This window comes from Hyperoodon ampullatus, assembly GCF_949752795.1.
Source record: "Hyperoodon ampullatus genome assembly, chromosome: X".
Classification (NCBI taxonomy): Eukaryota; Metazoa; Chordata; class Mammalia; order Artiodactyla; family Ziphiidae; genus Hyperoodon; species Hyperoodon ampullatus.
In genome coordinates this window covers 22348146-22375732 of record NC_136913.1, presented here as the reverse complement: position 1 = coordinate 22375732, position 27587 = coordinate 22348146, and the positions used below count along the sequence as shown (strand labels likewise).

Genomic DNA, 27587 nt, shown 5'->3' with positions numbered 1-27587 from the left:
GCCACTAGCCACATGTGGATATTTGAGGTTAAATTTATTTTAATTATCATTAAATAAAACTCAAAATCCACTTCGTCAGCCAGCTATCAAGTGCTCACTAGCCACTTGGGGCTTGCAGCTATTGCACTGGGTATTGCAGATGGAGAACGTTTTCATCATCTCAGAGTGCTATCAGACAGTCCTGATCTAGACTCTAAGCAGGGGTTAGCATTTTTTTTTTCTGAGAAGGGCCAGATAGTAAATATTTTAGGTTTTGCAGGTCATGCAAGTCTCCACCTTGACTACTCAACTTTGCCGCTCTACTTGCAAAAGCAGCTATAGATGATACTTCAACGAATGAGTATGACTGTGTGCCAATAAAAGTTTATTTATAAAAATAGGTGGCGGGCTGGATTGGGCCCCTGGGCTGTAGTGTGCCGACCTCTACTCTAAGAGTACTCTGAGTCCACGCCCCCAGCATGAGCATTCTGCCCATAACCACTACCTCCTTAAGACCGAGTAGTCTTAAATCCACTGACAGAAATCAGTATTTTACTGGAGTTAAATGGAATATAATATTTAACATAACTGTTCTTTTACAAACTAAGGAAAACCCATGCACGTGGTGCTAAAGCAAATGAAGCTTTTAGTGTTTACAAAGGGACAGTACCTCAAATCTGTTTGGTATCTGGCCCATGTTTCTAAAACCAATTACTCTCAATCTATAACTCCAGTCCCGATATATTCCTGACACTGGGGACTTGAACTGATACAACCAGCTGCCTACTTAACATGCCTACAGATCTATTACAAGCCTCAAAGGTAACACATCCAAGATAAAACTCTTAATCTTTCTCCCTCAGATTTCTCCTTCCTAATAAATGGTTCTACTAGCTAACCAGCTAGAAGACAAAAATGGAGGCATCCTCCTTATTTCTTCTTTTCCCTCACACTCCAGCCTAATATATCTGCAAAACAAAACTAGCTCCCTTATGTCGCTTAGTTCTCATTCATGTTAGCTCCTAAAGAAGCCTTCCGTGACCAAGCTAAACTAGCCAGCCATCTTAACATTGTTTAGCCCTCCACCCTGTTTACTTATCTGCACAGCATTACTTCTATCATATTCTCTTATGTTTTGTATTTGTTGATTCACTTATTTAGACTCTGTTTTCCCAAATGACGCTCTCCCCACCCCAAGCCCCTCTACACCCCCTGCCCTAGGTAGAATGTGAGCCTCACGACGCAGGGACTTTTTACGTCTTGCTCAACACTCTATCCCCAGTACCTAGAACAATCCATGGCATATAGCAGATGCTCAATAAATAAATACACACACACACACACACACACAAAATGGACAAATGAATGAATCCTTACTTAAAAAGCGTATCTGTCTCAAATTTGTCCTAAGAAAGGGATACTTGAAGCTGTATAACTAGGTAACAAACTTTCTGGCTCTCCTACCCTGTAACATGTATAGTTTAAAATACTCTCATTTTTAGATATGGGACTGTTAAGCCATTTACCTCCCTTCCTTTGTAGGTCACCAAAGCAGCCAGTGGTTTGGCATAAAATCTGCTGTAGGAAAATCCCAGGCAGCCATACATACTGTTTGCCGTGAGCTTCAAAGCCTTCTGTCGAATGTCATACTGCAGGCCACACAAGGACAAAAGACAAACAAAAGTATTTGTAGATGCTTCAGCATTACATTAGATGCTTTCTAGCTCACCAATAAGAAGGGGAAACCCGCAATAACCCTAGAAAAAAGAACTCTTAACACAATCAACCCACCCTCCCAGATCCATGATTCCCTGACCTCTTAGAATCAAGTAAACACAGACTCCAAAGTTCCCAGAAGTCAGAAGGATGTTGCTCAGATACAGTTCTGCAGATAGACGTGCCTTGTATTTTGAGGCATACAGTGTTTTTGAATGGTTTCCTACCCACCAACTTAAAATAAGCACATGCATTTGCCCACAGCATCAAGTTTAAGTCACTCCTAGATAATCAAATTTTCAAAGGTGAGACTGTCACTCAGAGGTTGCTGAGTGGAAAGAGATACCTGAAGAACAAGGTCTGGATTTAAATCTTGCTGTTTCATTAGTTGTTTGACTTGTCTTCTCCGCTCTACCAGTTTCCGGATCTCTCTGGGCAAAATGCCCATTTCCAAGCTTGGATCTGGCAGCTCAGGGATCTGTTCTTGTTCTCCATCCTGATGAACACATGATGAAAATTTCAGACAAATCAAAATTTCATGAAATGAATTCCCAAAATCATACGTTGTGGGAGCTTAGCCCGTGATCACATCTTGAAAAGCTACTTTCTTGTCTAAGTAAAGGTCAACAAAGTGTGGGCGGTAGAAGAAAGAGCTGAGAGGGCTGCAGAACAACTCAACTCTGCCCTCTTCTCCTACAGTTCTCTCAGCCCATCATTCCCAGTACCTCCCCCATCTAGTTATTGACAAATGTAGGTATCATTTAAAGAGATGAATTTTTACACATGCTCCTTTTCCCCCTTCAACAAGATTGGGGAGCAATATGTTTGGGGAACTTGTTTTTAAAATAAAAACACTGGGCTTCCCTGGTAGCACAGTGATTAAGAATCCGCCTGCCAATGCAGGGGACACGGGTTCGAGCCCCGGTCCGGGAAGATCCCACACGCGCACGGTCAAAGCAACTAAGCCCGTGCGCCACAACTACTGAAGCCTGCAAGCCTAGAGCCTGTGCTCCACAACAAGAGAAGCCCCCACTTGCTGCAACCAGAGAAAAGCCCGCGCGCAGCAACGAAGCCCCAACGCGGCCAAAAATAAAATAAATAAATTTATGAATAAATAAATAAAAATAAAAACACTGAGAGATCTCTAAAATTTAAAAAAAGATAAAAAAGCAGTTAAACTACTGTTAAGTCCTGTGTACTAGCAAACAAAATGCTATAAAATTTTTTTAAACTATGGGGAATCATAGCAATTATTGTAAATGTTTTAGACTGTAAGATAAAAATATAAATACTAAATCAGCAGGTTTCTTTTAGGAATTTGGAGCCCATATTTTAATAGGGCATGACATTTCTAAAAATTAATACATATATATTCCTTAGTATTTATGTAGTACCTTTTGTCTACAAACTGCTTTGCAATCAGTAAAACAGCAACATTTTAAGAAAGCAACCAGCAGTCTTCTTATATTAAAATTTACAGCAGGAAAATGCAGGGAAAGCATTAGACCATTTTTCTCAAGGCTCCATTAATTCTATTAACAGGCTGCCAAGAAAAGCCAGGCACATTTGCCCTTTCAAAGGTTCAAAATTAAAAATAAACCTCTTGGCTTAAAGTATGTCAAGTCAATGCCAGTCTTTACAAAGTGTCTGATTTTATAAAGATCAATAACTTCAAATGAACAATCTCACAATAGTAACAGGGACTATTATTGTTTTCCAATAGAGCAGATGATGACAGCAAACCTATTAAAGAGATCTTGGTGCACATTCCAATTTATTTACAGCAACTATGGAGGTGCAATAAAAAGTAAACGGAAAGGATCTGGAGCCAGGAAATTTACAATCCAGGCCTGGCTCCACCAGCACTAGCTGCTCTCAAGACCAAATGAGGCACTGCACAGGAAAATGATACGGAACCCATAAATTGCTACATGTATAGTATTTTTTAGATGACCTCTAAGGTCCCTTCCAACTCTGAAATGTTTTCATATCCAAAATCCAAACTGGAAAGCTCAAATAAACAAACTGGTGGCAGGGGGCAGGGTTGCGGGGGAGTTGGCGCTGGATAATGATAATCATCCTAATACTGACACAGCAGCAGGACAAAGCCTAAAGAATATTATTAACTGAATGCAGTCACTACCTTGTGGGGATGTCTACTCAATACCTACTCTGTAAACTTATCCTCTAGTCCCACAGAAGGGCCCATCGTCAGCAGACGTATTTGTACCGGGTGAACACACTCCTGTGGTCATGGCTGATGGATGAGTGTGTTCAACAACTTAGGCAAGCCTCTAAGATTCTCTCTTCTGGGAATATGGAATTGGGACTGAAAAACAGCCCCCAAGCGTGTGGTTGGAACCAAAAGACATGTAAATTCAGGAGCTAGAGGGCAAACAGACATCTTCTGCCCCGTGTACAAAGAAGCAGAGAAAAACACACAGAGATAATAGGTTAATTTACATCTTTTACTGCTGGAGAACCAAATCTAATCAAATTCCCTACTGACAATCAATTGTATAAGCTTTATATACGAAGAACCACACATTAAGTTATTAAGCCCTACATAAAGCTGTTGACTGAATGATCACTAGTTAAAATCCATGTGAGATAATTCAAAAAGATCCTTTTGAAGAGGATGTCTAATGAGTAGAATCATTAAGAAATGCTTTCATAGCCAAAATTTAAAAGCCTGAAAATAGCAAGTGTTTGGAGTAGAAGGGAACAATTCACATACATGGCTGGTAAGAGTGCAAAACGGTATAACCACTTAGGAAAACAATTTGACGGTTTCTTATCAAGTGAAACATACACTGCCCATGCAACCCAGCAAATTCACTCCCTAGGTATTTACCCCCCCTAAAATGAAAGCACACATCCACAAAAAGATCTGTACAAGAATGTTCACAGCAGTTTTATTAATAACAGCCCAAAACTGAAAACAATCCATATGCTCATCTCAGGGGAACAGGTAAGGGTGAAATACTTAACAGTAAAAATGAAAGAACTACTAATAATGCAATAACATGGATGAATCTCAAAAACATTACACTGAACAAAAAAAGCCAGATACAAAACAGTACAGGGCTTCCCTGGTGGCGCAGTGGTTAAGAATACACCTGCTAATGCAGGAGACACAGGTTCGAGCCCTGGTCCAGGAACATCCCACATGCCGCAGAGCAACTAAGCCCATGTGCCACGACTACTGAGCCTCCCCGCTCTAGAGCCCGCAAGCCACAACTACTGAAGCTCGCGTGCCTACAGCCCGTGCTCTGCCACAAGAGAAGCCACTGCAATGAGAAGCCCGCGCACCACAACAAAGAGTAGCCCCCGCTCGCCGCAACTAGAGAAAGCCCGCACACAGCAATGAAGACCCAACGCAGCCAAAATTAAATTAATTTAAAAGAAAAGACAGCTTACACACCAATAGCCCTTATGAATACAGAAAGAAACTCTTCAACAAAATACTAGCACATCAAATCCAGTGATATATAAAAAGCATTATACACCAAAGCCAAGTAGGATTTATCTCAGGGACACAGGATGGCTCTACAATCAATATAACACATCATATTAAAAGAATAAAGAACAAAAACCGTACAGTCAATAGACGCAGAAACAGTAGCTGACAGAATCCAAAACTCTTTAATGATAAAAAAAACAAAAAACACTCAACAAACTACTGATACTGATGATATACTGATATGGCCTCATACTGATAAAGGCCAGCTATGGAAAACCCACAGTTAACATCATATTTACTGGTGAAAGACTAAATGCTTTCCCCTAACGTCAGGAACAAGACAAGGGTGTCTGCTCTTGCCACTTCTATTCAACTGTACTGGAGGTTCTAGCCAGGGCAGTTAAGCAAGAAAAAGAAATATAAGGCATCCAGATTGAAAAGAAAGAAATAAAACTATCTCTATTCACAGACAACATGATCCTGTATATAGAAAATCCTAAGAAATCACAAACTATTACAACTAGTAAATGAGTTCAGCAAAGTTGCAGGATACGAGATCAATATACAAAAAATCAGTCATATTTCTATACACTTGCAATGAACAATCCAAAAATGAAATTAAGAAAACAATTCCATTCACAACAGCACCAAAAATAATGAAATATTTAGGAATGAATTTAATAAAAGAAATGTAAGACTTGTACATTGAAAACTAGAAAACATCTTTGAAAGACATTAAAGACCTAAATAAATGGAAAGACTCGATTTTCATGGACTGGAAGACTTAACATTGTTAAGATGGCAATATTCCCCAAACTGATCCACAGATCTGATACAATCCCATCAAAATCCCAGCAGGCATTTTTGCATAAATTGACAACCTGATTTTAAAATAAACAAAATGTGAGATATATCCCTACAATGGAATATTCAGCAATAAAAAGGAATGAAGTACTAATACATACTACAACACGAATGAATCTTGAAAACAATATGCTAAATGAAACAAGCCAGACACAAAAGGTCACATATGACTCCATTTATATGAAGTGTACAAAAATACACAAATCTAGAGGCAGAAGGATTAGTGGTTGCCTAGACCTGGAAGGGATGAAGGGATTGAGCGAGGTTACAGCTAAAGCGGTAGGGTATCTTTGGGGAATAATGAAAATGTCCTAAAATTGATTGTAGTGAAGTTTGCACTCTGCAAATAAACTACCAGCCGTTAAATTGCACACTTTAGATGGGTGAATTGCAGAGTACATGAGTTACGTCTCAATAAAGCTGTTAGATAAAAGACACAGAACCAGTCCGAGTCTCCTTCTACCCAACCCTCCCCCCTTTTTTCACCACTAAAAAAGAATATAGTGTTATCTTTTAAGAGGAGAAACTAGAACACTGAGCCCTTTGGTTATCTTCCTTCTTTAAGCACTACTTTTAATCTCAATTTCCAGAGTTCCCAGTTGAATACAAACCTCTGTAACTTTCTGTGCCTCTGAAGCAACTCTTTGCACTGTTGTAAAACAAATGTTGAATTCCTGAATGATGGAAGGATACAAACTGTTGAAGTCCAGAAGCAAAATGAACTTATCATAAAAACCTGCAAGAAAAAAGCCCCATGTTACAAAAAGTCTTTTTAAAAAGCAGATTTTGCAAAACGCCATATTAGAAGTAATATATTATGAAACGATATACTATCCAGAGCTGTGAGGTACACAAAAGGAAAAAAGGAGTCAACTACCACTCTGTAAAAATGACTTGGATTAGAGTGAAGAGTCAGGTCACAAAAGAAAAGGCAAGAAGATACTGTCTCACCTTGAAACCCCAGCAGTCACCAAAGTATGCCATTATTATAGGCAAACACCTTCCCATATCAATTACTTTAGACAAGTGCCATATCCATTTCCAAAAAATGCCGTTAAATTCTCCTTCAAGAAAGCATTCCTTCCCACCTACCCTCCACACCCCCACTCCCCAAATGTTTCATGAGCTATACCAGTGAGTGGTTATACATTTGTTTTACAATCACACCTTCAGGGAATAAAACAGGCAGCTCATTTACCTGTACACAAACTGCTAAGATCAGACAAGAGAGGTACACATAAATGTCAGCAGTGGAACGATCCACCCTTTTCACTTGCAAAGGGTTAACAGAAAGCTACTATATTTCTCTAGGACATTTACAAAGAGTTATCTTCACCTTGAGAAGAAACTGAATAAAAATAAATGTCCACAGTTAAGACAATAATAACAACAGCAAGCATATATTGATAGCTTACTCTGTGTCTGGTACTATTATTCCTTAAGTCTCTGTATGGTATTTTTCTTGCCGTCATTTTAAAGAAAAGGAAACTGAGGCATACAGAGGCTAAAACAGGCAGCCCAAGAGCACATAGCCAGAATTCAAGGCCAGATCTATCTAACACCAAAGGACGAGTGATCTGTCTCATTACAACTCACAATAAAATCACTTTTGTCAAAAATGTCTCCTACTCAGAGTTCAAGTTACTTGATAAAATTGACATTCATTCCTGCACAACAATGTGAATACAGTTAACAACACTACTCAACTACACTTAAAAATGGTTAAGATGATTTAAAAAAATTTTTTTAATCTTTTCTAGCTCTGTTTACCACAAAACATCTTCTTTGCCATTCATGATTACAGGAAACAATTATTCTCTTGTTAAAGTTCAATTTGGTAGTTACTGCCTGTACTTTAACTTTGCTGTCCAATTGCACTGGCCCTGGCACGCTGGGCAGAGGCGGAGCCCAAGAGCAGATGGGAGGAGACAGAGGCGCTCCTACCACGGGACAAATAGGTTGGCAAACTGCACAGAGCAAATCCTCCAACCTACCCCCTTTTGTACCACTCATGAGCTAAGAATAGTGTTTATATCTTTAAATGGTCGAAAAAAATTTTAAAAGACTATTTCAATGATATGTGAAAATTATACAAAATTTAAATTTCTATGTCCATAAATAAAGCTTTCTTGGAATACAGCAAAAAAAACCACAAAAGATTCACATTAATTCCATGTTAGACTGGCAAACAAGATTTTTGCATGAACATGAGAAAATAAGGTCATTATGAAACCTATTCGCTAACCTACAAAACACAACTCAGGCCTTCTCGTTTCTCAAGCCTGGCTGTGCATTAAGTTCCTTAGCATCAGGGGCAAACCGAGCCGCTGCGTTGCCTTACCAACTTTGGGGTCCAATACCAAGCCTCCAGAATAAGCTGCCTTCTTACGTCCTTTTTTGTATTTATTGGTATCTCCATCAATGTCTTCATCTTCATCTCCCTAATATCAAATGGAAAGATAACTTCACCAGCCAGCAACTAATGGACCAATTTAGAAGGTTTATGATCCCCCCCCCAACCTTTCCAACTGCAGTACACAGTTCTATTTAACATTCTATCTAACATTACTTTTAGTTAGTGGTCCTACCTCTGAGGAAAGACAGTTATTGTAATATTTTCATGAATCCTAATGAATGCCAAGCATGGCAGTTACCAAAACAAACACTATAACTGAGTTGATAAGTATGCAAATTCTACTTTAAAATATTTTTGAATTCACAGAACTTCACATTTTAAAATCAATGGACAGGGCTTCCCTGGTGGTGCAGTGGTTAAGAATAGAATCCGCCTGCCAATGCAGGGGACACGGGTTTGAACCCTGGTCCAGGAAGATCCCACATGCCATGGAGCGACGAAGCCCGTGCACCACAACTACCGGGCCTGCGCTCTAGAGCCCATGAGCCACAAGTACTGAAGCCCACGCACCACAACTACTGAAGCTTGTACACCTAGAGCCCGTGCTCTCCAATAATAGAAGCCACCGCAACGAGAAGCCCGTGTACCACAATGAAGAGTAGCCCCTGCTCACCGCAACTGGAGAAAGCCCGCGCGCAGCAACGAAGACCCAACACAGCCAATAATAAACAAATAAATAAATTTTAAAAAATAAATAAAATAAAATCAATGGACACTAAAAATTCAACTAGTCATATTATCTAAAAGTTGAGATTCTAAGAGTCCTCTTAAATTCATTACTCTAACATTCATGATGTAAAAACACAAAATATTTTATATAGATATTATCATTATTCTCATTATTAATATGGACACCTTAAAATAAGTACATCCATATAGTGAAAATTCTTTCCCAAGTAGTTTACTAATAGCCAACATTCAATACCTCAGCAGATGTCAAACTCCTGTAAGTTAATACTTGCTTTACTAATTTTGATAATGTGCATAAAACAAGCAAATCTAAGAACCTGAGTCATTTTAACATTAAACTCCCATTCTGAATCAATTACTATCAGTGCTGATAAAACAGTAGCTAAGTTTTACTTCCAATGTGATGGAGGCCACATCAGAAACCTCATTGTAGTGACCTTAATCCTACTAGAATATAAAAATGAAACAATGCAACACAAAAATAAAGGCTTATGGGTTCAAGGAAATAAATGGTTCAACTTGCATCTAAGTTTGGGTAGGGCTAATGAGGCAAAACGCTTTCCAGGTATGGTCACCTATCAGAGAGGCCTAATGCCTCCCTCAAAGAATTTCATATTTCACAAATAATTTTTATCTGTATAGAGAAACGTAAAGAAGGAAATGACCACACAAAAACAACAGAACAAATGTGACACAGTTTCTAGAGTATACAGGGAATTAATTATTTGGGGAGCAGATACTATCACAGCAAAAAAAAAACCCCCCAAAACAGCTATCTAGATAATAAAGCGGGGGGGGATAAGAAAAAGCAAAACACTATACAATTTTGGACCCACCAGTTTTTGCTGAGGCTTTCTGAAAATCTGCTTGTCAGGCACAATATAGTTGTTTTCATAAAATGCATGAAGCAACAAGAACTCATTACGCTCGGATCGTCCACCCATCAGTGTCCTAGACTATTAAAGAGAATTTTTTTAAAAAAACTTGAGCTCAAAACCAGAATAAACAAAAGCAACTTTGAGTTGGCAGATTTAATCATAGCACCTCCTTCAAAAATCACTCATCATAACAAGGGCTGCTTTAAAAAAAAAAAAGGTGCTAAATTATTTCTAGCAGTTTCTTTAAGCGTTATGGTTAAAAGGAGACAAAGAGCTTAAAATACTGACAACTTGGGCTATTTCTTTACTCCCAAATGGACCATTCCACAAATGAGACACATCCAGATGTCAGAGATGGTCCTTATGTTCCTCCAAATTTCAACATACTGCACCTGGCTTTCCTCCCCTTCTCCCAAGCAGTTCTTCATTTTACAAAAGAAGCCCAGCTTTCAGAATACAAGTTACTTATTTTATAAGCATGCATTTAGACCCATTATCATATAACAACTACCCCCAGAAAACACTGGATCCAACAGGAAATGCTTTTTCCCCCTTTCTATGTTAAATTTACCATAATGTTCCCAGCGATGTTAGTGATCTGCAATGCTAATGGAAGAACATTTAGCTCACACATGATCTGCAAAATGAACCTGGCATCTTTCCAGGTGTGTTCCAACAGGTACAACAGATGAGAAGAGTCACTGTACAGAAAAGAAAGAATGAAACAGAATCAAGTAATTAAAAGAAACAATGATTATAATCATAACTTCATAAACTATCACAAAACATTTTTGGTATAAGTTAACTTCAGAGCAACGGCACCTCAGCCTTGGGAACAATTTAAAATAAGGCCAGTATGAAATTAGGAATTCATTCATACCATTGGTCCCAATCAATGCCCTTCTCTAAAACACACAAAAAATCCCACAAAGATACAATCTGAAAACTCCCTAAATTCTTTCATTCATCCATCCATTAAATATGTATTACATACCCACTCCGTGCCAGGCATTGTTCTAGATGCTGGCTGTGACCAAAACAGACAAAAATTCCTGTCCTCATGGGGAAGACAGAATATAAATTAAAAATTTAATATGCGATATGTTATATAACGCTAAGCGTTAAGAAGAAAAACTAAGAAGCAAAGGGAATATTAAGTGTCAGGAGCAGAGACAAATTTTAGTTAGGGAACTGAGAAAGAGTCCACTGAGAGTAAAAACCTGCAGGAGGTGAGAGAGCAATCCTTGTGGATGGGTTATCTCTGAGAGAACATTCCAGGCAGACAGAACAGCACATTCAAAGGCCCTGAGCTGAGCATAAATCTGGCAGTTCTAGTACCAAGAAGGAGACCAATGGCTGCAACAGAGAGAATGACGGAGAAGAGTAGAAGATAAGGACAGAGCTAACAGCAGAGAGACCCATTGTATAGGACCCTGTAAATCGAAATAAGTACTTTGGTTTTTACTCTGCATGAAACAGAAAGTCACTAGGAGATTGTAAGCAGAGTGCCATATCTAACTTTAGCACGGTGACTCTGGTTCCTGGGTTGAGAACAGACAGCAAGGAGTCAAGGGCAAAAGGAAGGAGACCAGTGAGGAGGCTAATGTAAGAAAGACCCAGTGACCCAGGAGAAAGAGGTTGGTGGCTTGGACCAGGGTGGGTCCAACGGAGGGGAAAAGAAGTGGTCAGATAGAGACATATTTTGAAGATGGAGCTGACAGGATTTCCTGATGCATGGAACATAAGATGTCAGAGAGAGGAATCACAGACGCCTCAGAGGTTCTGGGCTGAGGATGACTTTGGAGGTTTCCAGCGATACTGGAAAAATAAGAGGAACCTAGAGAAGGTCAGGAGCTCAGTTTTGGAACAAGATGAGTTGGAGGTTCATGTCAGACATTAAGTAGAACAGGCAGGTGGAGACATGAGTCTGGAATTCAGGGAAGAGAGGTCTAAGCTGAAGATATGCTGGCGGGAGGCATCAGCACCCATGTGGTATTGAAATTCCTGTGACTCAACGAGATCACCCAGGGAGGGAGCGCAGTCAGAAAGAGAAGCAGTCTGAGGACTTGGGAGGAACGGGCAGAAAAGAACGAGGAGTGGCCAGAGGGGTAGGAGAAATTTTAAGAAATAATCAAGCACAAAGTTTCTGTTACACAAAATGAGTAAGTTCTGGAAATCTAATGTACAGCAACGTGGCTACAGTTAACAATACTGTATCGTATACTTGAAATCTCCTAAGAGGGGTAAATCTAAAGTGTCCTCACCACAAAAAAAAAAAAAAAAAAAAGAAAAGAAAAGAAAAGAAAAAAAATAGTGATCGTGTGAGGTGATGAATAGGTTAATTAGCTTGACTGTGAGGATTATTTCACAATGTATATCAAACATCAAGTTGCACCTGAAATAAAATACATTTTTTATTTGTCAATTTGACCTCAACAAGGCTGGAAAAAAGAAATAATCAGCAATATCTCCAAATAATTGAAAGACTTCTCAGATTTTATATTTCTAAAATATTTGCATTAATTTCTGAATTAATGAATTAAGAGCAGAAACCTAAATATCACATCAATTTCCAAACTGCTCTCAGGAAGCATCAAGATGGTGTTAAATAAAGGAGATATTATGATAAAATTAGAATAGTTCAAAAAGCAAAATAATTCAAATTACTCAAGTAATGGAGATGGTGATTCTGACATGAAGACAGACAATTTCCCCCTTCATAACACCACAGGCTCCTGTCCCTCCAGCCTAAGGATGATTCTGGTGTCTTGCTGTTGTTAATTTCAAGACAGACAAATTCTGAAGCATCCAGGATCATACCTGTACATATTTCGTATATTTTCCATTGGGATTACAACCCTTTCAGTTTTCAGAATCTGTTGAACAAGTTCAGACAAATGGTAGCTTTTACAACGAATCAATTCCTTTGCTGAAATTTCCACATCACAGATCATTCGGCCACAGGTAGCATTTCTTTCACCAAATCCACTCCTGCCCTACAAGGGGAGGAAAAAAAGCAAATCCCATGGAAGAACAGATACTGAGAACATTTCATTCTAACTTGCTTTGAGGCTAGCCCCAAAATTACAATGATGAAACTCTCATTCTTCCATTCATGCATTCATTCAGCCATCAATCAAATATTTTTGAACACTGACTACGTATCTGACACTGTTCCAGGCACTCAGAATATAGGGATATAGTGGTGAGCAAAATAGAAAAGATTCCTGATCTCAATTGAAATATACAATAAAAAAAAGAAATTATATAGTTTTAGGAGGTCATTAAGTATATGGAAAAGAGAAAATAGAACAGAGTGAGGGGAACAAGGAATTTGGGGGGACTACATCTTAAATAGGGTGGTCGTGTAGACCTCACTGAGAAGATGCCATATAAAGAACCCTGAAGGGGGTAAGGAGTTAGCAAAGCAAGTGTTTGGATGAAGTGTTAATAACAACTCTATCGCCATAAAGATATGAATAGGAAAAGAAGCAAGAACATTGGCCCCTAACTCCAAACTGTAGCAGCAGAATCCTCTGGAGAGCATTATAACGGTACAGAGTCCTAAGTTCTCTGATGAGGCAGCATGCCGTTTTACTGATAGGCTTTAACTAAAATAAGATTTCAAGCGCTGAGCACTGTCAGGTTTAGGAAATGAAGGTGCTTCATCCAAAACCACCCAACCTCTCTTCAGTGAAGCAAGCAGGTAGAATGAGAAGTGACAAGCTTTACAAGAGTCACACGGGGCCTGGGTTCAAAATTTTACTTCTTCCCTTTACTAGCTCTAAGATCTTGAACAAGTTCTGCCACCCCTGTGAGAATGTGCAATAAACCTGGAGCTACTGTGAGAGAGAACGAACACACAAGGGATGCTGCTAGTTGTCTTCTTACATACTCAGTGTCTGCTCCCCTCCCCTAACCCCCGTTCCTCCTTCCCATCTTCTTCCTTAACGAGAACCCGCAACTCTGCTCTTAGGGATGCCCAAGTGGAGCTAACAAACATGTGCTGTCTCTAGATTCTAAGAGCTAATTTTTAAACCTACCAGTGTTTTTTTAAGGAACCTCTATTCTGTACTCCATAGTGGCTGTATCAATTTACATTCCCACCAGCAGTGCAAGAAGGTTCCCTTTTCTCAACACCCTCTCCAACATTTATTGTTTCTAGATTTTTTTGATGATGGCCATTCTGACTGGTGTGAGATGATATCTCATGGTAGTTTTGATTTGCATTTCTCTAATGATTAATGATGTTGAGCATTCTTTCATGTGTTTGTTGGCGATCTGTATATCTTCTTTGGAGAAATGTCTATTTACGTCTTCTGCCCATTTTTGGATTGGGTTGTTTGTTATTGAGCTGCATGAGCTACTTGTAAATTTTGGAGATTAATCCTTTGTCAGTTGCTTCATTTGCAAATAATTTCTCCCATTCTGAGGGTTGTCTTTTGGTCTTGTTTATGGTTTCCTTTGCTGTGCAAAAGCTTTGAAGTTTCATTAGGTCCCATTTGTTTATTTTTGTTTTTATTTCCATTTCTCTAAGAGGTGGGTCAAAATGGATCTTGCTGTGATGTATGTCATAGAGTGTTCTGCCTATGTTTTCCTCTAAGAGTTTGATAGTTTCTGGCCTTACATTTAGGTCTTTAATCCATTTTGAGCTTATTTTTGTGTATGGTGTTAGGGAGTGTTCTAATCTCATACTTTTACATGTAGTTGTCCAGTTTTCCCAGCACCACTTACTGAAGAGGCTGTCTTTTCTCCACTGTATATTCTTGCCTCCTTTATCAAAGATAAGGTGACCATATGTGCATGGGTTTATCTCTGGGCTTTCTATCCTGTTTCATTGATCTATATTTCTGTTTTTGTGCCAGTACCATACTTCCTTGATTACTACAGCTTTATAGTATAGTCTGAAGTCAGAGAGCCTGATTCCTCCAGCTCCTTTTTTTTTTTCTTTTGCGGTACGCGGGCCTCTCACTGTTGTGGCCTCTCCCATTGCGGAGCACAGGCTCCGGATGCGCAGGTCCAGTGGCCACGGCTCACGGGCCCAGCCGCTCTGCAGCATGTGGGATCTTCCCAGACCGGGGCACGAACCCATGTCCCCTGCATCGGCAGGCGGACTCTCAACCACTGCGCCACCAGGGAAGCCCCCTCCAGCTCCATTTTTCGTTCTCAAGATTGCTTTGGCTATTCAGGGTCTTTTGTGTTTCCATACAAATTGGGAAATTTTTTGTTCTAGTTCTGTGAAAAATGCCAGTGGTAGTTTGATAGGGATTGCATTGAATCTGTACATTGCTTTGGGTAGTAGAGTCATTTTCACAATGTTGATTCTTCCAATCCAAGAACATGGTATATCTCTCCATCTATTTGTATCAGGTTCCTTAAAAAACTACAAATAGAACTACCATACAACCCAGCAATCCCACTACTGGGCATATACCCGGAGAAAACCATAATTCAAAGAGTCATGTACCAAAATGTTCATTTTTTGCAGCTCTATTTGCAATAGCCAGGAGATGGAAGCAACCTAAGTGTCCATCATCGGATGAATGGATAAAGAAGATGTGGCACATATATACAATGGAGTATTACTCAGCCATAAAAAGAAACGAAATTGAGTTATTTGTAGTGAGGTGGATGGACCTAGAGTCTGTCATACAGAGTGAAGTAAGTCAGAAAGAGAGAAACAAATACTGTATGCTAACACATATATATGGAATTTAAGAAAAAAAAAAAGAAAGGTCATGAAGAACCTAGGGGTAAGATGGGAATAAAGACACAGACCTACTAGAGAATGGACTTAAGGATATGGGGAGGGGGAAGGGTAAGCTGTGACAAAGTGAGAGAGTGGCATGGACATATATACACTACCAAACGTAAAACAGATAGCTAGTGGGAAGCAGCCGCATAGCACAGGCAGATCAGCTCAGTGCTTTGTGACCACCTAGAGGGGTGGGATAGGGAGGGTGGGAGGGAGGGAGACGCAAGAGGGAAGAGATATGGGAACATATATATATGTATAACTGATTCACTTTGTTATAAAGCAGAAACTAACACACCATCATAAAGCAATTATACTCCAATAAAGATGTTAAAAAAAAAAACTACCAGTGGTTTTTACCAATAAAATGCTGAATTCAAAGGAAAAGGTGTTTAGTGCCAAAGTTAAAATGTCCTATCATAAGGCAACAGATTCCTAGTCAAAGAAGCACAGGGTACTCCCTGGTAGATACTTCATATAAAGATGCCAAATAGAGAAGTTAAGATTTTGAAAATTATTATTACCCCAAGCTTTGGCATGTTGGATCGCTTCAGCCGACCTATCTTGGACCAGTAAGGAACTTTGCACACATTAATTCTCTGCAGTAGCACTTCCAGTTCAAACCCATAAATATTATGACCCTAGTAAGAAAAAGAAGGCAGCCAATAACATTATAAGAAACGCAAATTAGAGGATTTATCTTCATATGCATAGAATTTCTTTGCCCTTTCTTTTTGTGGTCTCTAATTGAAGGCATCATGAGCTTACCTCCGATTGGGGTCCTTTCTTCTTCAGGAATTTATTCATCAGCAGCATTCATTAGCCTTGACATTAACAAGGCTGCTAAGCAGATTGCTGGAATAAACTTTATTTTATCCTAATTGATGCAAGGTTCATATGATGTCTTTTAATTTGCAACTCATGCTTCACAGTCTCATGCAAATTTTAATGTCCCATACTTTTTAGGTGATCAGTAAAAGCTGTATTCAAACAGTTTCATCTTACTTCCTTAAAAACCAAGAGCCCAGCTATGTTGCGTGACAGTTTACATAGACTTCTTAGAAAACGGAGGAAGTGCATCTAGTTTCTTCCCAAAGAACTAAGTTCAAACACTACTGATTTAGACTCTTAATCAATGTGCAACTAAAATAAACATATACTATCACTCCATACTTCAAATAAGAAATTTGCTAAAAACATGGAAACAAAACTATCCCGAGTAAAAAAATCTCAAAAATATTACCAAATTCTCCATGTCTGTAATGATAATTCCCATCATGTGAATTATGTTTATTCTAGTAAGTTAAACTAGATGAAGTTTAAAATAAATTAATAAACAGATTTGTCACTAATTTTAATTAAAAATATATACCACTATATATTTATGGCAAGTTTGTCTATTAAACTAAGAGACCCAAAGGACATGAGGAAGTCTCATTTCCAAATTATCATGCCTGGGATTAGGGACTCAAACCCATGTCAGGATTCTCTCCTATTTCAGTTTGGATTTCTCACAAAGTCTTGGCTCTTACACCCTAGAGCAGGCCAGCTACCCTAGACTCCAAGGTATCTCCTTGGGGTCCAAGAGAGAGACTACTAGTGGAGATTGGGTGAGGGCCTGGTGCTGAGCCAGAGCCCCACAGGAGGGCACTGTGGACAGAATCTTCCCAGCACTTTCAAGATGGCTCCTGAAATACCATAAGGGAAGTGGGTGCAGAGACACTGGTAACAACCTACAGGCTCTCAGTACTCTGGCTACACCATCTTCCAGAGAGGTGTCCAAGAGCAAAAATGAACACAGAAATATACGGCAAACATTTTTCACAAGGCTTCAATGTAACCAAATTACCGATATTACACTTAAAATATAGGCATTTATATGCTACTTCCCTCCAAAAAACCCAAAAGCACAAAATAATTTGATTGGTCCATTAACCCAGAAAAAAAGACAAAAGGAAGAACTCCTTGATAGGAGTCTACAAACTAAGGAAGGCTGGAGGAAACACAAAGCAAAATGTTGTTTTAGGACTCTTCGGAACTGTGGCAAAGACAACTCAATGAATTATTACCTCTTAACTATTTAGTAGGAGCATATTCAGTCATTAAGAGAAAAAAAGACTCCTAGCCACGAGCTCTCAAAGGAATATGTCAGAGATCCACTGAGCTCATAAAATTAAAATACTTACACTTTGGGGATACGCACCAAACCAAGGGAGTTCACTCCTGTGACATTATACTGCTGGGCCACTAAGCCAAAATTTTGGAGCTATTAACAGTTGACATGAGTTGACTTACTTCTGGGTTGCTCTCTAACTGTAAATAACAGGAGTACCCTAAACTTCAACAGTAATTCATGAGTTGCTTTTCTAGTAGTGGGGAAAAAAAAGTATCTTGTAGTAGGTTGGGGTTTTTTCTCCTGTCTGTTAGGAGAAAGTATAGCAATTCCCACCAGTCCACAGGGTTATTTCACTCTGAAAAGATTCTCCACTGCTCAAAAAGTACCAATCAAGTCACACTGAAAAGAACTACGGAATGAAGAGCTTCCCCACGACATGGTCAAACATCTACTCACCACAATGATATCAGGATCAATTTTGTGAATTTTTGCAAGGAAAAAACCTAGCAGTGTTCTTTCTGTTGCAGCAATCTCAACCTTCACATTCTGTTAGATAAAAACATACCAGTCACTTATCTTTACTCTCAACTACTATACCTTGGCTCCTTGTTCAAGCAGGATAAGATTTCTTAGGGTTAAAAGAAACCATCCATTTCAAAATTAAATGCAGCAATGAAATTCCTGATCCTAGATTTCACAGTAATAGTTGCACAAAATCTCTGAGGAGCTCATTCAAGTAATAAGCATGTGAATGAAGCAAAATTTTAAGCGCTAAACACTATCGAGTGCAGAAATGTCCCTCCATAGGGACACACTTGTGTATCTGGACACATTTTATAGCATCTGAATCAGAGTACCTATCAAAAACATTACTTACTTTCCTATATAATCCCTGGTAGACTTTGTTGTTTATGTATTTACCACATAAAGAGATCCCAAGGACTGTATAAACTAATCCCAAATAGTGGTGTAAAAACCCATAAATAAGAAACGAGACTAAAAACAAACATACATGTAAGAATTAAGTGTCTTAAATAAAACCTATCTACACACAAAAGGCTTCCACTTGGATTACTCAATATAAATCAGGTATTCAAAAGATCCACTCTTATTACGACTCTTAAAATGAAGTTGATGGCTATGTTTTCTACAACTAGCTCAGGTTTAAAAAATATCAGTTTGACTCTAATGGAATTTTCCAAGGTCATTTTACTTACTAATTCAGGGCACTTCACAAATAATAGCCTGATTCAATAGTACCCCCAGACTACTGGACTTCTCAAACCAAATTTAAAGTAAGTGGAACCTGATAAGGTTGCTAACTTTTAATTTTGGCAAGTGAAGACATTAAAAGAAATTTTAAAAACCTACATATTTACCAACCCAGGCATTTCATAAAAGAAAAAACATACTCTCCAAAAATAAAATTCTTCATATTGAATACATTTACTTTTATGAAAAAGTCACATTATACTACCCCCCCCCCATTTTTATTAAGGACTCGTGAAAACTTCTTCATGGAGTATACTGGGAGTTTAGAGATCACTGATCAGTTATAGCCAGCCCACATCAACCTTCCCAATATATGTCACCTTTAATATCCACAGCATTCTCAACTTCTCTTGACTTCCTTCAAGTTAGCGGGGTGGGGGTGGGGTGGGCTTTACACAACACTTTCCCAAAACAGTAATCATGTGATCATGCAATTTTGGAAAAGCTTCCAATTAAGTTATCTGAAGGAGGGTTTGAGACCACCCATCTATTAATAAAGTGTCGAATCCCATTATTTCCAGGAGGTGAAACATTTAAACACTGTTAAATAACGCTTCTAGTTTTAAACTTCTAATACATTTTTAATGGGTTAATGCCACAGTCCAATCTAACAAGAAGAGATCTAATAAATTAACATATAAAATAGCGTATTTCTACTAATCCATAGCATTCTCCTTTTCTCTTTTTAAACAAATACATATTTCATATTTAAAAGGAATGAACAGTGAGTTCTTTACCTTTTCCTTAATGCCTTCTTTAAAATCATATGGAAAAATACAATCCTTTGGTTTAGACACAACTGTAAAAAGGAGAAAAATAAAGATTCCAACACCCATCTTAGTCCAATTTCAAGTACACATACACTGCAAGTTTCTGAATGGAAACCATCTTTTTTTTTTTTTTGCGTTACGCAGGCCTCTCCTCTTGCGGAGCACAGGCTCTGGACGCACAGGCTCAGCGGCCATGGCTCACGGGCCCAGCCGCTCCGCGGCATGTGGGATCTTCCCGGTCCGGGGCACGAACCCGTGTCCCCTGCATCGGCAGGCGGACTCTCAACCACTGCGCCACCAGGGAAGCCCTGGAAACCATCTTAATAAATATAAATAAATTCCCCTTGATCTCTAAATAGTTGCCAAAACAAACTACATATCCTAAAACTCATATGGAACCACAAAAGATCCTGAATAGCCAGGGCAATCTTGAAAAAGAAGAACAAAGCAGGAGGCATCATACTCCCTGATTTCAAACTACATTACAAAGCTACAGTAATCAAAACAGTATGAGGGGCTTCCCTGGTGGCTCAGTGGTTGAGAGTCTGCCTGCCGATGCAGGGGACATGGGTTTGTGCCCTGGTGTGGGAGGGTCCCACATGCCGCGGAGCGGCTGGGCCTGTGAGCCATGGCTGCTGGGCCTGCGCATCCGTAGCCTGTGCTCCACAACAGGAGAGGCCACAGCGGTGAGAGGCCCGCATACCACAAAAAAAAAAAAAAAAACCAGTATGATGTTGGCATAAAAATAGACATACAGAGAGCCCAGAAATAAACCCATACATAACATGGTCGATTAATTTATGACAAAGGAACCAAGAATATACAATGGAGAAAGGAGAGTCTCTCCAAAAAATGATGTTGGGAAAACTGGACAACCACACACAAAAGAACAAAACTGGACCACTATCTTACACCATACACAAAAAACTAACTCAAAATGGATTAAAAACTTGAACATACTGGTGGTGCAGTGGTTAAGAATATGCCTGCCAATGCAGGGGACACGGGTTCGAGCCCTGGTCCAGGAAGATCCCACATGCCGTGAAGCAACTAAGCCCATGTGCCACAACTAGTGAGCCTGTGCTCTAGAGTCCGTGAGCCACAACTACTGAGCCCATGTGCCACAACTACTGAAGCCCGCACGCCTAGAGCCCATGCTCCACAACAAGAGAAGCCACCGCAATGAGAAGTCCGTGCACCGCAACAAAGAGTAGCCCCCACTCACCGCACCTAGAGAAAGCCCGCACGCAGCAACGAAGACCCAACACAGCCACAATAAATAAATAAATAAATATTTATTTATTTATTTGGAAAAAAAACCTGAACGTAAGATCAGAAACCATAAAACTCCCAGAAGAGGGACTTCCCGGTGATCCAGTGGTTAAGACTCCATGTTCTCAATGCAGGGGGCACAGGTCCAATCCCTGGTCAGGAACTAAGGTCCCCCATGCCATACGGCACACCCCCTGCCCCCCCAAAAAAAAAGAAAAAAAAGAAAAACAACTCCTAGAAGAAGACATAGGCAGTAACCTCCTTGACATCAGTCTTGGCAATGACTTTTTGGATTTGACACCAAAACCAAAGGCATCAAAAGCAAAAATAAACAAGTGGGACTACATCAAAGTATAAAGTTCTGCACAGCAAAGGAAACCATCAACAAAATGAAAAGGCAACCTACTGAATGGGAGAAAACATTTGTAAATCATATATCTGATAAAGCATTAATATCCAACATATATATATTTTAAAATTCATACAATGAAAACAAACCACCTGATTAAAAAATGGGCAGGGGGGCTGAATAGACATTTTTCTAAAGACATACAGAAGTCCACCAGGTAGAGGAAAGGGTACTGAACATCACAAATCATCAGAGAAATGCAAAACCACAATGAGATATTACCCACACCTACTAGAATGGTTATTATCAAAAACAGAAGAGATAAAAAGTGTTGGTTGGAGAGGATGGAGAGAAAAGGGAAAACTTGAGCACAGTTGGTGAGAATGTAAACTGGTACAGTCATGGAACAGTCATGGAATTTCCTCAAAAACTTAAAAATACAACCATATAATCCAGCAATTCCACTTCTGGGTATTTATCTGAAGAAAATGAAAACAGTAACTAGAAAACAGTAACTCGCCATTTGTGATAACACAGATGGATCTAGAGGGCATTATGCTAAGAGAAATAAGGCAGAGAAAGACAAACACAGTATGATCTCACTTACATGTGGAATAACAAAAACAGAAAAGAAAATTTTAAAAAATGAGCTCACAGATACAGAGAACAGATGGTGATTGTGGGGGCAGTGCACGAAATGGGTGAACGGGGTAAAAAGGTACAAACTTCTAGTTATAAAATAAATAAGCCTTGGGTATGTAATATACAGCATGGTGACTACAGTTAATAACCCTGTACTGCATATTTGAAAGCTGCTAAGACAGAAAGTCTTAAAACTTCTCATCACAAGAAAAGAACAGTTTGTAACTATGGTGATGGATGTTAACTAGACTTATTGTGGTGATCATTTTGCTACATATACAAATATGGCAACATTATGTTGTATACCTGAAAGTCATACAATGTTACATGTCAAATACACCTCAATTTTTTTAAAAGTTTAGAAGATTAAATCTAAAAAAAAAGAATACCCAAGTACAGAGCCCTAAGTCCCTACAATTGTTAAAACTGCTTTGATGAAACATTTACTATCCATCTAAGTCAGAATGGAAAATATTTAAGTCTTTCCCAAAGGAAATGCCCACCACCACCAAAACCTCAATCAGCATACAATGGAGGAACTCAATCCAAACTTCTCAAAGTTAGGATAGTAAAGATGACCAAAGCTTCCCCCACTATACTCTCAACTCCTTGTCATTCACAACGGCTGTTCATACAGTGACATACTCAGAGGAGGTAAATGTTGAAATGAGCTAATGACTCTCTCTTCCACATATTTTCCAAACTATTCTCAACATCACTTTGTTCTGTGTATTCAACCCAACTTAAAGGGTAAAACTTCACAAAAATAACACATCACCCTCCCTTCTCTGCTTGCTTCCCTTGTCCCACTTTCCTAGTATCCAAGAAACCTGACAGGAGATGCTGCCCCAGTTAATCTCTGGTTCTGGGATGGAAAAGAACCCGGGAAGCATAACACATCAATAGTGTTGCACCCTTATTTTATTTTTTACAGAAAAATGACTATTTAACTGGCCAAGTTCTCAACATGCAATACGTCATAATCCGCGGTGGAGACTGCCTCATGGCACGCAGAATTCTTGGAATAGTTTCATCCACGGAATTGTATGCATAGCACAACCCAACTCCAGCATGACATTACCATAACTCCTCCCAAATAGGTAATCATTTATTTATTCCTTGGCATCCTGCCTCATCACACAGAAAACTTTGGCCAGGCTTCTATGACAGGCTTTTAGGGTGACATCACGAAAAGAAAATAGTTACAGCATAATTTTGACCCAGAAAAAAAAAAACTACTCTACCACAATAGAGTAACCACTGGAACAGAGAAAAAGATATCAAACTGCCTCCCGACTTCTGCTCCTAGAAAAAAAATTAAACAGCTGAATAGGAGCAACCAGTCCAATAAAACTTAGGGTCCACAACTGACCAAAAAAAAACTTCTTTAGCAAACAAAAACAAAAATAAACAAATGGGACCTACTCAAACCTAAAAGCTTTTTGCACAGCAAAGGAAACCATAAACAAGATGAAAAGACAACCCTCAGAATGGGAGAAAATATTTGCAAAGGAAGCAACTGACAAAGGATTAATCTCCAAAATTTACAAGCAGCCCATGCAGCTCAATAGCAAAAAAAATCAAACAACCCACTCCAAAAATGGGCAGAAGACCTAAACAGACATTTCTCCAAAGAAGATATACAGATTGCCAACAGACACATGAGAGAATGCTCAACATCACTAATCATCAGAGAAATGCAAATCAAAACTATAATGAGGTATCACCACACCGGTCAGAATGGCCGTCATCAAAAAATCTACAAACAATAAATGCTGGAGAGGGTGTGGAGAAAAGGGAACCCTCCTACACTGTTGGTGGGAATGTAAATTGGTGCAGCCACTATGGAGAATAGTACGGAGGTTCCTTAAAAATCTAAAAATAGAACTACCATATGACCCAGCAATCCAACTCCTGGGCATATATCCAGAAAAGACGAAAACTCTAATTCAAAAAGATACACATATCCCAATGTTCATAGCAGCACCGTTTACGATAGCCAAGACACAGAAACAACCCAAGGGCCCATTGATAGACAACTGGTTTAAGAAGATGTGGTGTGTGTGTGTATACACACTCACACACACAAATGGAATGTTACTCAGCCATAAAAAGGAATGAAATATTGCCATTTGCAGCAACATGAATGGACCGAGAATATCATACTAAGTGAAATAAGTCAGAGAAAGACAAATATTATATGTTACCACTTACATGTGGAATCTACAAAATAACACAAATGAGTCTATATACAAAACAGAAGTAGACTCACAGATATAGAAAACAAATTTATGGTACAAAGGGGATGGGTGGTGGTGGGGGTATGATAAATTAGGAGGATGGGATTAACAGATACAAACTACTATACATGAAACAGATTAGCAACAAGGACCTACTGTAGAGCACAGGGAACTAGAGCCAATATCCTGTAATAACGTATAGTGGAAAAGAATCTGAAAAGACTAGATATATATTATATATAACCGAATACTTTGTTGTACACCTGAAACTAACACAGTATTGTAAATCAACTATACTTCAATTTAAAAAAAACTTCTTTAACAACGTGCACTAAGTATCTTAAAAACATTTTTTTTTAAGTTACTGATCCAACAGCTGGAGAAAAAACAAGAAAAATAAAAATTAAGCCATTAATAAACCAGCTAAAAAAATACATACCACAGAAGTGTGAGTGAAAGGGAGGCCGTGGGGGTGCTTTATCTAGTGCGAAGCTGTGATGCACCAATGCTGCCACAGCAATAATCTGCCAAGAAAGGAGGAGAAAATCACTTATCAGATACCTACTAAGCAGTCTGCATTCTCACCACAACCACCGAGAATAGAAAAAGATACAGATTTTAATCGTAAGAATACTTTGTTTATTACGGAAGTATTTAAACAAATAAAAAATAGAATAATAAAATCAACTCTCATACACCGATCACCCAGCTTCAGTCATCAACTCATCAACAGCCCTACCCCACATTATTTTGAAGCAAAACGCATACCTATCACTTTATCCAGAAATATGTCAGCAGGTATCCCTAACCAAGGTTTCTCAACCTCAGCGCTATGGACATTTTAGGCCAAATAATTCTTTGCTGTGGGGCTGCCCTGTGCATTGTGGGACGTTTAGCAGCATCCCTGGCTGCCAACAGCACCGCTCCCCACTCCCCAGTCTCCAAGTTGTGACACCAAAATGTCTCCAGACATGGCCAAAAACCCCTTGAGGGTTAAAAATCTCACCAAATTGAGAGCCATTACTTTAAAAGATGAGAAGTTTTTAAAATGCAGTACAATCATCTCAGCTAATTCAATTAACAGTGTTTCCTTAAAATCATTAAATATCCAGGCAGGATTCAAATTCTCATGTTTTCCCAACTATCTCAATTTTATTTACCAAATAAGTCCATACTTTGCAACTGGTTGATATATTAAACTGTCTAAGTACAACTCCTCCCCATCTATTATTTCTTGCAATTTATTTGTTGAAGAAACTGGGTGGTTTTGCCCCGTAGAGTGCCCCCCCAGTACAGACTCTGCTGCTTGTATCCCAATAATGTCATTTAACATGTTCTTCTGTTTCTGTACTGCCTGTATATTATAGATCTGAAGGCTTGATAAAAATCAGATTTTTTGGCAAGAATTCTTTGGAGGTGCTACTGATCACTGGTTATCACATCAGGTCTGGTTATCTCTACTCTAGTGATACTAGCAGCCTCTGAAAATCACTGCTTAGATCCATTATCTCATTAGAGATTGCAAAGTGGTCACATTCAATTTTTCCTTTATTTTATTTATTTATTAGCTGGAAAGCTTCTATGAAGACAAACCTCCCCTCATCGATTATTTGGTTACCTGAGATACAATATATGTTCAAAAAAGTCAAGATAAATGCTTGATTCAATCTCTTTATTTACCAGTTTTCAAAATAATGAGTTAGTTCCCTAGCTTTCTTCACAGGTGAGCAATGCGGTGCTGTGTTTACAGTATCATTATGAAGTCGTATGTTTCAATCTGTTGCAGTTATACTTATACATGCTCAAATTGTCCCATCTTTGGTGTAGGAAACTCTTCAAGTTTACTCTTGAGTCCTTCTTACATATCTTCAGTAGATTTTAGTATCGTCCTTGCTTTCTAGTATAACAAGAAGTTCCAGGCTTACCCTGGACATTTCCTGCCCCAAATCAGCTATTTCTTCACAAAATCCTATTTCCTTTCTGGGGAAATGGTATTTAGAAACCTCACTCTGGGTGCTGGAAGGATTTTTTTTAACTAATTAAATTTTCCCCAAACACTTAACTATTAAATATCTACTATATCAACTATTATTAAAAGATCAAATCACATACAAAAAAAATTGCCAAAAGGCTGTTAAAAAAGATCCCCATCAATGTCAAAGGATTTAGAAGCAAACACAAAGAAGTTCCCATCGACCAAAGAGAGACAATTTAAGCAGCAAAAATAACAAGAATAATTAATGAATGCAATAGATTGAAATATACTAAGTATATATAAAGCCCATGAGTTTATAATGATAGTCCATAAAAGAGGAAGCAAAAATAAGTAACAAGAAAAATAAACAAATCATGTGTCAACAGTGCACATCATGTAGGTCCCCAACTTCCTCCTCAGAAAACTGGCAGCAAAAGAGAAAGAAGTACACATTTATCTCTTCTTTCCTATATAAAGTATTGCAGCATAACCAAATAGTACTGGTTGATGGGGAAAAGTTAATTTTATAGAAAAATTTAACTAATAATCATTCTAATATTTCACATGCTTAACTAATAAACATGGAAAGGATGACGGAATTAGAAGACCATTTTACAACTCCTAATGAAATATCTAATTTAGGCAAAAATTACATCAGTGGTTCTCAACCAGGAACAATTTTGCCCGCAGTCCCCAGGGGACATTTACAGATGTCTGCAGGCATTTCTGGTTGTCAGAAGTAGGCGGTAGGGGAGATATGTGGCATTGGGTGGAGGCCAGGGATACTGTTAAACATCCCACAATGCACAGGACAGCCCCCACAACAAGTTCATTCGGCCCAAACATCAGTACTGCCGAGGTTAAAAAAACTTGAACCTACTAATCAATCACAGCCCCACTAACAGTGGTTTGACCAGACATTACGTGCCTACTGATACGACCCAACATGAAATACACTGTACCACCTACACGGTATTTTGCCAAAAAAAGTTAAACCTGAACCTAATCAATTCAGCAGTGCTAATGAGCAGGGGTGGATACTTTTTTCTATAAAGGGCCAAAAAGTAAATATTTTAGCCGTTCAGGTCACAGAGTCTCTGTCATGACTACTAACTTTGCTGCCGTGGTACAAAAGCAGCTGTAGATAATATGTGAATGAACAGACATGCTGTCTTCCAGTGAACGTTATT

General features: G+C 38.8%; 1 protein-coding gene across 4 annotated transcripts in view; it reads right to left on the bottom strand.

The window, feature by feature from the left end:
* POLA1 (DNA polymerase alpha 1, catalytic subunit) overlaps window positions 1-27587 on the bottom strand; it is a gene marked incomplete at both ends in the record, with an annotated part of 294126 nt that overhangs the window by 233778 nt on the left and 32761 nt on the right. For all 4 annotated transcript variants that reach the window (XM_079728267.1, XM_079728268.1, XM_079728270.1 and 1 more), the window contains 11 exons: window positions 1506-1628; window positions 2042-2191; window positions 6634-6758; window positions 8364-8463; window positions 9965-10084; window positions 10578-10707; window positions 12827-13002; window positions 16286-16402; window positions 18334-18423; window positions 19887-19948; window positions 24862-24946. In XM_079728267.1, the coding sequence (XP_079584393.1) occupies window positions 1506-1628; window positions 2042-2191; window positions 6634-6758; window positions 8364-8463; window positions 9965-10084; window positions 10578-10707; window positions 12827-13002; window positions 16286-16402; window positions 18334-18423; window positions 19887-19948; window positions 24862-24946 (1278 nt within the window). The remainder of the gene's footprint in view (window positions 1-1505; window positions 1629-2041; window positions 2192-6633; window positions 6759-8363; window positions 8464-9964; window positions 10085-10577; window positions 10708-12826; window positions 13003-16285; window positions 16403-18333; window positions 18424-19886; window positions 19949-24861; window positions 24947-27587) is intronic.